Source organism: Triticum aestivum, chromosome 4D (assembly GCF_018294505.1).
Source record: "Triticum aestivum cultivar Chinese Spring chromosome 4D, IWGSC CS RefSeq v2.1, whole genome shotgun sequence".
Lineage (NCBI taxonomy): Eukaryota > Viridiplantae > Streptophyta > Magnoliopsida > Poales > Poaceae > Triticum > Triticum aestivum.
In genome coordinates this window covers 364,035,939-364,046,500 of record NC_057805.1, presented here as the reverse complement: position 1 = coordinate 364,046,500, position 10,562 = coordinate 364,035,939, and the positions used below count along the sequence as shown (strand labels likewise).

At 46.2% G+C, this 10,562-nt stretch overlaps 2 protein-coding genes across 3 annotated transcripts; one reads left to right on the top strand and one right to left on the bottom strand.

Moving 5' to 3' along the window:
* Window positions 1–1,051: 1,051 nt before the first annotated feature.
* Window positions 1,052–4,775, top strand: LOC123097943 (mitochondrial substrate carrier family protein V). The gene is made up of 7 exons (XM_044519790.1): window positions 1,052–1,464; window positions 2,020–2,196; window positions 2,285–2,431; window positions 2,884–2,985; window positions 3,073–3,143; window positions 3,226–3,293; window positions 4,029–4,775. The coding sequence occupies exons 1-7, from the start codon at window positions 1,240–1,242 to the stop codon at window positions 4,268–4,270; spliced, it is 1,032 nt and encodes a 343-aa protein (XP_044375725.1). The 5' UTR covers window positions 1,052–1,239; the 3' UTR covers window positions 4,271–4,775.
* Window positions 4,776–5,492: 717 nt separating this feature from the next.
* On the bottom strand, window positions 5,493–9,982 carry LOC123097942 (protein DA1-related 2). 2 transcript variants are annotated; one of them, XM_044519788.1, is made up of 13 exons: window positions 9,531–9,982; window positions 8,784–8,991; window positions 8,255–8,394; window positions 7,993–8,077; window positions 7,776–7,902; window positions 7,571–7,691; window positions 7,327–7,410; window positions 7,109–7,228; window positions 6,725–6,937; window positions 6,578–6,640; window positions 6,371–6,486; window positions 6,205–6,263; window positions 5,493–6,105 (listed from the first exon to the last, which is right to left on the bottom strand). In XM_044519788.1, the coding sequence occupies exons 2-13, from the start codon at window positions 8,848–8,850 to the stop codon at window positions 5,765–5,767; spliced, it is 1,536 nt and encodes a 511-aa protein (XP_044375723.1). In that variant the 5' UTR covers window positions 8,851–8,991; window positions 9,531–9,982; the 3' UTR covers window positions 5,493–5,764. The 2 variants fall into 2 exon arrangements, with proteins under 2 accessions (XP_044375723.1, XP_044375724.1); XM_044519789.1 differs by lacking the exon at window positions 8,784–8,991 and having other exon boundaries at window positions 9,531–9,978.
* Between the last annotated feature and the right edge of the window lie 580 nt (window positions 9,983–10,562).

Below are 10,562 nucleotides of genomic sequence, written 5' to 3'. Positions count from 1 at the left end.
TTCTGCAACAAGACCCTTACAACAATTGCAACACATCTCCCGCCGCGTCTAATTTTCTACAACAACATTTTTCACGCATCTAATTTTTTGCAACATCTTTCACGCGTCTAATTTTCTGCAACATCTTTCACGCGTCTAATTTTCTGCAACAAGATCCTTGTTGTAAAAATTACAACAACATATTCCGTTGTGTCTAATTTTCTGCAACAAGACCCTTGTTGCAAAAATTAGAACAACATCTCCGTCGCATTTAATTTTATGCAACAGGACCCATGTTGCAAAATTTGCAACAGCATCCCGACCGCTCGCGTACTTGCGCAGTCTGCCACCATTCCGCAACAACACTGTTGTTGCGGAGATAAGATGGCGCCACAACACCAGGAGGGCTCGCGCCTGAAGCTTCTGCGCTGGACGACGACTCCGCTGCCCACCGGCGAGCCCTTTCTCCGGCGTGCCGCGCCTCTCCCCTCCCATGACCTCTCCCCCCTCTCTCTCACCCCCATCTCCTTCTCTTCACAGGAAACATGCCAGTGGCAGTCGAGTCCTTCGCCTCCGGCTGCTTTCCCGGCGAGCTCAAGCCAGATTTGCACCCAGGGAAGGAGAGATGTGAGTAGCACGGGGAACCGCTTCGCTTGGCCATGCTGATTCATGAGGAAGGAGATTCGGGAGAAGAGGATAAAGTACGAGGCGAGGCGTGGCTGTTGCAAATAATGTGGTGGTGGGGTTCAGAACGGACGCGTGGCACGCAACCGAGGCGGCGGACATGAGCGTGATTATCCGCCGGGTGATCCGAATCGTTTCCCTATAATTATTCCATGACCCCGTGAAAAGATAAGTACTCCCTCCGGCCCATAATGTAAGACGTTTTTTGAGTCTACACTAGACTCAAAAAAGTCTTATATTATAGGACGGAAGGAGTAATTTATTTCATGAAAAGGACATTATCAACTGGAGCGTCTCTTTCTCTCCAAGTCGCAAAAAAAAAAAAACGGTCTCGGCTTTCACCAGAGCCCTCGTTCCCCTGCGTCTTTATTCGCGCCTGCCGACCCACACCGGAAACAAAAAAAATAAAAAAAACATTCCCAAACCCTAAGCCCTGCGTCCACAGTCCGCCCCCAACTCTAGGGTTTAGTGACGACCGCCTTGCCTCGCGCGATCCTCCTGCGCGCCGATCCGGTCACTCGCGCTAGTGCCCACGCCCCAGAGGCGGCGGTGGACTGGCGACGAGGGAGGGGGCGGATGCAGACGGAGGCGAGCGTGGGGATGGCCGCCGCGACCGTGGACGGCGCCGCCGCCGTCGCCGCGCGGAGGTACTCGACGCAGCAGCAGCAGCAGCCGCAGCCGCAGCAGCACCACAACCAGCCCAAGCTTGGGACGACGCTCCACCTCCTCGCCGGCGGCGTCGCCGGCGCCGTCAGCAAGACCTGCACCGCGCCGCTCGCCCGCCTCACCATCCTGTTTCAGGTGCGCCGTTTATCCAGAGGGCCAATTCGCCCTTCCTCTGCCCTTGTAATGCCCGCTCGCACTGCTTTATTATCTATTTTCTTCACCAGACTGCTCTAGCCTCTGATGCTAACTGTGTGTCTGTATATTAGTATAAGCAACGAGTGGCATCTTACTTCATTGAGCTCCTCGGGAATGATTCTGCTCTGGATACTGGAGAAATGGGAATTTTATGCATTTCTTGAGCAATTCTAGCACCAAGGCAAAAGAAAAAACAAACTGTAAAGACAAATCAAATCCTAATACACACATATATATATGACTTCTGCTGCGGTGCGATGTCGCATATGCGCGGCGCACTCCACGCCCTACACCTCAGCCGGATGTTATCATGAGCTTGTGCGCACATGGACGCACGGCCGACCTGACAGTGCTGAACCCGGTTGAGCTCATGCGCTAGATTTTTTTTTTTTACATATATACTGGTTTGGTCTATATGGGTAAAATCATCTCTTTTTGCTCTTTTCTTAATAATAGTATGATTGCCATTGAAATTTGTATCATTTCTATGCGCAGGTGCAAGGAATGCACTCAGATGTGGCTACGATGCGCAACACTAGTATATGGCGTGAAGCGTCCCGCATTGTCTATGAAGAAGGGCTACGAGCTTTCTGGAAAGGAAATCTTGTAACTATTGCACATCGGTTACCTTACTCCTCGATTAGTTTCTATACATACGAGAAATATAAGAATGTAAGTACATGTGTTTTTGTATAAAATTCACATGCAATTCTTGCCACTTATGATATGTGCTTAATTTGATTAATTTTGAGGCGTGCAGTGGCTTCAGATGATACCTGGTCTCGACAGCAATGGTGGATTGGGTGCCGATGTTGGTGTCAGAATGGTAGGCGGTGGCTTGTCTGGGATAACTGCAGCTTCTTTGACATATCCACTGGACTTGGTACGGACACGTCTGGCTGCTCAGGTAAGCTGCTATCACTAACTCTGTAGAAATTCACACTTGAAACTTGAAATGCCTGTGATCAAATTAATATCTGTTTGGAGAAGACTACACTTTCAATAACATGGTTGATGATTCTCATTTTTTATTGGAGAGAAGTAACACTTTTGTCACCTCTTGCCATGCCCTGCAAAAATATCAGTAAACAAACTGTTTAATGTTAGCGTTCTTGACCTACTGCTGGATGAGGACACATAGTTGCCAGCAATAAAACCTGGGCAATGCCCACGCTAAAAGCGAACATACACAGCTTGCATATTCTCCCCCCTCCCCCCCTCATCCTTCCTTTTATTTCCTTGCAGTCAGGATAGGAAGTTATTTGCTTTGAGCATACTTGAAGACTGTTTCCAACTTTGCTTCACAGTGTTCAGCTAGGCATCTGAACCAAATTTTCTTTTTCAATTGAATGATTGCAGACGAACACAGCCTACTACAGGGGCATATCCCATGCTCTTTTTGCGATCTGCAGAGATGAGGGTCCCAGGGGGTTGTACAAGGGTCTTGGTCCCACTTTACTGGTACGGACATTTGGCACTTATTTGATTTTCCAGTTTATTGAGCTTTTCTATTATAAAATCTCATTTTGGCTATTCTTTGAAATACAGGGAGTAGGCCCCAGTATAGCAATAAGCTTCTCAGTTTATGAAACTCTGCGTTCACATTGGCTACTAGAGCGGTAAGTTGTACAGGAAGGATACATGTTGGGTCATATTCATGCAACTATCAATTTAATTTGTGTTACCTGCAATTCTTTTCAGGCCATGTGATTCCCCTATCTTTATCAGTTTGGCTTGTGGAAGTCTTTCAGGAGTTGCATCATCAACTTGTAAGTGATCTATAAATAAACTGCCCTTGTTACCAGAAACTCATTGATAATCTAGTAGGCTTAATCAGATCCTCAGAAACTCATTGGGCCGTTTCATGTTGGAAAATACTTAGTTTGTAAAGAAAAGCCTAAATGCCTATTCTCTATGTAAAAAAATCCCACCAACTCTCTAGATCGTCAATGGTAGATCTACCTTGCAATGTTGTTAAATTAGAAGTGAGGAATAGTATCATCTGTATTACTAAGACCGAGTTTGTGGTTGCTAAACTGTCCTGTGCTGAACATATTTTATTATCTGGTGTGGGATTGTAGCCGTGGAGATAGGAAAAGGCTTGTTAGCCAAACGGTACATACGAAAAAGCTTGTTAGCCAAAAGGGATTATCAGAATTGTCCACAAATGTTAAACAATAAACACAGCCTAACAATACAAATTTTCTGAAAAAGAATTGACATGATTAAAATGTTTACCTGATTATGAAATTATATGAAATTGAGACAGATAGTTTTCTTGTTAACAAATTGTCATGTAACTGATGCTAGTATTTTTGTTTATTACTTGACACTTGCCTATTCCTTTTAATTTGGTCTCAAGTGATTTTGTATGTAAGGTGTTTTTATTTGAATTATATCAATTACCATAGAAACACTAGCTTATTCTTTGTTATTATTACTGAACATGGTCCTGTCAAACTTAGTGAATGTTGTTTTGATCATTTACGTTTATTATTTTCCAGTTACATTTCCATTGGATCTTGTAAGACGCCGCAAGCAGTTGGAAGGTGCAGCTGGGAGGGCCAATGTCTACAAGACAGGACTTGTTGGAACGTTTGGGCATATTATTCAGACAGAAGGTTATAGAGGATTGTATAGAGGGATCTTGCCTGAGTACTGCAAAGTGGTTCCCAGCGTCGGCCTCATTTTTATGACGTACGAGACACTGAAGTCCATGTTCACAGGAGGGGCATCAGATGAATAGATCTCCAATGTCTGATCATGCTCGACAGTTTTGACACCTGGGCCAGAGTAGCATTGGAAGTGATTAGGGAGGGAGGGGGAGGAAGAGATGTGTTTGTAGCATATGGTAGGATTTAGGTGGTGCTAAATTTTGGAGTTCATAACGTAGCAGTATCATCAAACAGTCTTTTATGTGGCTATAGGTTTTCTTGTAGTGCACCCAAGAAGATCAGTAAGTGCCATAGGTCTTCCAAAATTTTGCTGTCCACCCTTGTTTTGTGTATGTTCACATTTTCAGTTGGTAATGTACTGGCTATCATCTTCAGCCTGGCGATTTCATACCTCTGGAATACGGCCTCTGATATAATTTATGTTGTTACAGTGAGATTATGACTCATGGCCAGTGATTTTGGTTGTAACATTGCAGTTAGTCTTGTCATTCGGACATCTTGATATGGATCCTGGATCTGTTTGGTTTATGCCTGTAATGTACCTCAATTGTAGAAGGCCAAAGCTCTATCTTGATTTATGTTGCACTATCTTCTCTGTTGTTAAACTTTCTGATGTATCGATCCTCTAGTGATAAACTGTCTGATGTATTGATCTTCTCTTATGTTTAACTGTCTGGTGTACCGATGTTGCATAATTACTGGGTCTGACATTGTAAAAGTGTTCAAGTTCCTCCTGCCTCGTCCTTGCATGGTGATTATGTACTTCTATCAGAGTATTGGAAGTTCTAGAATTACTTTAGCTGTTTATTACTGGACCGATTGATTGCATTTTTGTTTCTTATCCTGCATGAGCCGGTGGCCTTCTACATAAAAACATACGCAAACAACTCATGGTGAAGACAAAATGCAAGATTTCATTGAAATATATGCTAATGTGTTTTATGTTGTAGAGGCCGCCCAGCATCAGTCCTGCTGTATGGACTGCAAGAACTGATCCACAGCAGACGTCAACTGTGTCTCCTCTCAAAGGTAAACTCTGTTTGATGCTTCGTTTGCTCCTTATGAATGATGATGTCATTTGGTTCCATTTCTGACTTGCACTTAGTTAAGAACTGGCTAAATAATGTGAAGGCAATGATTGGTGCTAATGGATAGGTTAGTGAAGCCTTCTTAAGAAGCGTAGGATTCGAGGTTAATGGTTTTTCTGTAGGTATGCTTAGTTAGGATACTTACGATTTTCTTTTCTTTGCACTTCGCCTGATCGGTGCCCATGCTTATGCAATAATAGACAACTTGACTTTACACATATACATACATAAATACCTCAATACATTAGCATTGGTAATGCTGCTAGTTACATTGGTATTTCTTATATGTCATCTTATTACACCTTCCATCCTGTTACTTCGAGCAAATGCAGTTCCTTTCCTGATTCACTCTGAATGACCCCTCTGAAAATGCAAGGTCACTGAAATCCGAACCCTTTTTCTGTAGCACATTCATCTCCTTATGTATGTGCATATGATCTCTGCATTTCTCCGATATGGACATGGTGTTTCCTTGTGTTACACAGGAAACCCTCCAGTTAAACGTATATGGTTCAGTGTCTGGCGAAGGCCATACTTGTTGACAGCTTTATAGGCAGTTCTGAATCCGTCACCATACGCTGTTGAGGTGTCATTGGCAATCTGATGCATGAAGAACTCGCCAAGCTTCTTCTCGGTGTGAGATATGCCACCCTTCTTGGATGATGGTGGTCGATACGAGGAAGACGACGAGGATGAAGCATAAGAGGTTGAAGGTTGAGCGTGTCTTGTAGAAGCTGGAAGAATCTCCGACTCGAGCCACAAGTAAGACATGACTTGGCATATACCCTCCTCAACCTCTGGGCTTAGGTTTCGGTAGCCTGAAGGTGCCATTAATCGAACAAAGCTCACAATTCAGATCAGGTAACAGAAATATGGCCGTAGAAGGTTCAGTCAGCACAAGTTGTTTGCACACGTACCTTTGAGGCGCAACCACCCGTGCATCAATTCATGGGCAAGGATGGAGCCAGTTAGTAGCCTGCAATCATGTGGGGAATATTTTGATTTCATACAAATAATGCACCAGTCATAGAATGACAAAGAACTCCAGCATTTGGTTCTGATCTCAGTGAAGAATGAACTGACCTGGGGAGTCCATACAAGACAAGAATTGCAGTGACTTCACATCGGCGAGTCAGCTTTTGTGGCTGGGTTCTCATATCTAGTAGCCTATGTCCACCAATCCTGGGCCTTCTAAGTATCTGAGAAGCCAAGCCGCAAAGGGTCAAAAAGAATCATCTACTGGATAATTTGATCCCTGAAAGTCAATTTAGGCTGAGAGGTTGTACTTACACTGCTCACAGTCTGCTCCTCCGACAGACACAGGCCTCTTGTCTCAGGCATGTGGTGAGGTCCCTGCAGAAGTGCAGATGATCGTTAACATTTGCAAAGATTACGCGACGATTTGCTTCGACCGATCGACTGAACATAAGAACTCACTTTGCACTCTCCTTCCATTGCCTCGTTGAGGGCTTGCCGCTCAACCAGGAGCATGGGTATCTGCTGGTCGAGTTTCATGTTCATCCCTTCGTAGTAGTCTCTGATGGAGTGGTACAGGGGCTGGCATTCACCCGTGTCCATGACCGCAGAATCCAGGCATTCCATGCACAAACTGCGCCCGTCTCCCAGCGACATATACTTCGTGTTCCTTGGCTGCAGAATTTGCATAACAAAGTATCGTGGTTGGAGAGGCAATTCAAGGAAATTAAAATGCAGGAGCATCACCCTAAACGCTGCGGATGTTTCGCAACACAGTTATATAACTGACACCCCAAGCATTCATCTCCTGAAAATTGAAGGAAAAGCAGAAGGGAAAATTTGTACCTCCATTTTCTCACAGCTACAACAACGAGGTGTGCGGTCAAGCTCATGTGAGGGGCAATACTTCTGGCCCCAGAATGGATGGGCTCTGTACTCTATCAAGCCCGTCCTGTTTGTTGCGATCTGCAGAAATGCACGCACACAAAAATCAAGTTACATGCTAATCCAAACATCAGTTCTAGCTCTTTGCCAGACGGAGTTCATTCAGAGAAGAGTCTTACAAATTGAAGGCAGACATCACATTTCGGGTGGTGTAACTCCTTGTAGCACAATTTGTGGTATGGCTCTGCGCCTAGCAAGGTGAACTGGGAAATACAAAGATGAAGAAAAAGGGTGACGGTCACTTTCTATTTTCCAAGACACCTGAATACAGTTTAAAGGATTGTCTGAAATACAAGAATTTCAACAAAAACAGTTCAATTCCCGCCGAAACTCTTAAGGTTTAAGGGAGTGTAGGATGGTTACCTCGGTCTCGCGGATAGGGTGGGTGCAAGAAGAGCAACGGAAACATTGAGGATGCCAGTACATTCCCATGCAGCTCAAGTAATGGCCATGTCCTACCTCATGCTTGCAGCCACCACAGACCCTGCAGGATGTACATGGTTTCTTTACACACTAGCTCTTTCAAGGGCATTGGAGGAAAGGCGACGAACAAAGGTATGTAGCTGACCTTTGCCCTCTAGGCAAGGCCTGGGAGGGGGCATAGGGATTGTGTGGCATGTAAGGATTCATGTTCAGACTGTCCTGCATGGCCTTGGCGAGGTCTTCATCGTTCTCTCCCTTGTTATGGTTTCGCTCTGCATTGGAATTCAACCGTAATCACACTGTCACGAGATAGTTGACCAGAAAGGCGCGACGGACAGGGTTACATTGGTGTATATGTGCACCTTTAGGACGTTTGGCTTCCTCTGCAAGAGAGAGTGCAATCTGACGGTCCAATTCTTCATTGTCATGTCTAGGTGGATCCTCCCTCTGGAAACAGTAAAAAAAACAAGGGCTTAAGCAGCTATTTATCGATGATCGCACAAAATAGGTTACTATGAAGTGCTTGAATAAATGTGGCGGTGAATTGAATGTGACTCATGCAATGGAATTTCAGGAAGATATGAAAGAAAAATGGCGACTCTGGCAAGGAGAGGGTATCAGCACCTTTGGCCGGACCGGTTCTTGTTGCCAGAGCGAGCTCTCTTCTCCCGCAGTCACCCGAGGCCGCCGCCGGTGGTTTGACTCCACGGGCTTCGTCCCCTTGAGGAAATTGCAGAGCCACTTCATGAAGCTGGATCTCCTTTCTGTGTGCAGCAACGTTACGTTAACATATAATAGGCCCAAGCGAAATGTCAGCAGGATTTCAAGCAAGTGGCTCAACTGAATAGTGGAGAGCAACGTCCTACCAACTAATCCCTGTCAGGTGAAAGTCTGGAGTGACTATGGTCAGAAGCTTTAGAACTTCCATGAGCAGCTCTCAACCATCATGAGCCGACACTCTGACAGTTATATGTATATAGAATTTCAGTCACTATGTGATGCACAGACTACAGGAACTGTTCTTGTTCGGCACCATGGAATTCCACTCAAATAAAATCAGCGCTTAACTACATCCTTTTTTTTAACTATTGTTACTATTAGGCGCTTAATGGGAACATTATTGAGAAAAGGGCAGATGACAAATGCGGAATACCTGCATTGAACAGGATCAAGAAACACAGGGACAGAACACCACAGGAAATTGCTTGGGTTGCTAACATGGCCGTCTCTACGCCGTCCTAATCACAGTTATATATCTTCTTTTTTTCAGTTCTACCACCGGTTCAGTCACCGACAGCAACGCAGGCGCAATCAGGGTCAGGGTCAGGTTCAGTCACTATCTTGGCGGACCTCAGTTTATCCTGAATTATAAGAGTCAGTTTCAGTCTAAATTTCCCTCTTGTGAATATAGCATGCATGACTGTTAGAAAATGTTGATTGAAAGGCTTTCCCACATTGATTGATTGCAACATAATTTGCTCCACGCCATTGGCATGGGTTGCACTGCACATGATGTGACCGGCCTAATTGATATTGCATAAGCAAAATGGTTCGTTAGCCGACACATCGATCGACCGGTAAATCAATCGAAGTTTGCTATGAAAGGGATAGACTGCAGACATAGACTAAACTGTTGTCGTTTTACGTTTCACAGAAAGATATAGCTGAAAACCATCTCGCCTTTTCTCAACTCGCTTCCTTTTGTCCTGCACCTATACATGTTGTTAAACGGATCGCCGACAGTTTACTCTGCGTTCTCTAATCTAAAGGTTGAAACGACCTCACGATTCAAATCGAAAGGAGAACGACGGCTGCCGCCGCCGAAGTACGTAAAATCTACGAGCAACCATGCACGGACGGCAACGGTAATGAAAATAGAAGAGCAGAGAGTTCTGATTACCGTGGCCGCACTGATTATAAGCCCTCGAGGGGTAGGCCATCTACTGAGGAACCACCGGCGTTCCAACCCGGCATATATATACACGCGACGCGCCGGGCTGACAGCCGCCGAGGAATAACAGCGGGGAACTTTCAGGTGTCAAGGACAACGGCGGCGATCACGATGTTTGCGGGGAGCAGGGGAGGAGGATCGAGAGGCAAGAGGTGCTGGAATGGACGGAGGAGGAGGGAGGGGAAGAGGGGGGCTTAAGTTCTTGGAGAATAAAGCTATGTGGTGGAGCTGGCCGCGACAGAAAGGAAAGGATTGAGGGTGAAGCGAAGGGCGGCCGGCCGCCCACACCTCACGGACGGCATCTCGGCCTCGCCCTCCTCTCCTCTCCTCCGCGTAAAAGCAACGAAGGGCGGGCGGGCGATTAGCGCGATCCCGGCCGTCGGCTTTAGGAAATTCTCTTCGCCGATGGCTGGCTGGCGCCAGTTGATGGCGCATTAGCGGCGAGTGCACGGCCGGGGGCGCGAATATTTGCTGGTCTCGTGCTGGGCGGAGGGGAAAGAGGAGGGAGGAGAGATTCGTTGTGTCAACGGGAATGTATGCCCCTCGTTGGCTTTTCGATTTCTTTGTTATGTTTTTCGTGGAGGATGCTCTGGAGAAACGCGGGAACGGGGGAGAGGAGGAGCCGGCCGGGCGATGATGCGGGAAGAGTACGCTTGCTTGGAATGAATTCTCCCCCGAAAGCTGCCGCTGGCGTCGCCGTACGTGCAAGTGCGCAGCCTTTTCGGCGGCGCTGTGGCGCCTCGTTCCAGGCAGGAGCGTTCTGCTGCCCCCCTGGGTTTGAGCTCGGTGGTAGCCACCGGGCTAGCTAGGGTCATCCACGAATTTCATAGTCCTGAGATTCTCCACCATTGATGACAGAGTTAAACAAGAGAGCCAGCGTAACATTAGTAACAATGTTACCGTTCAACTCAGCCTAGCCCACACCCACCCATGTTCCGGACATTTATACGCACATCAGTCAGCATTAAGCGGAGCGCCCAC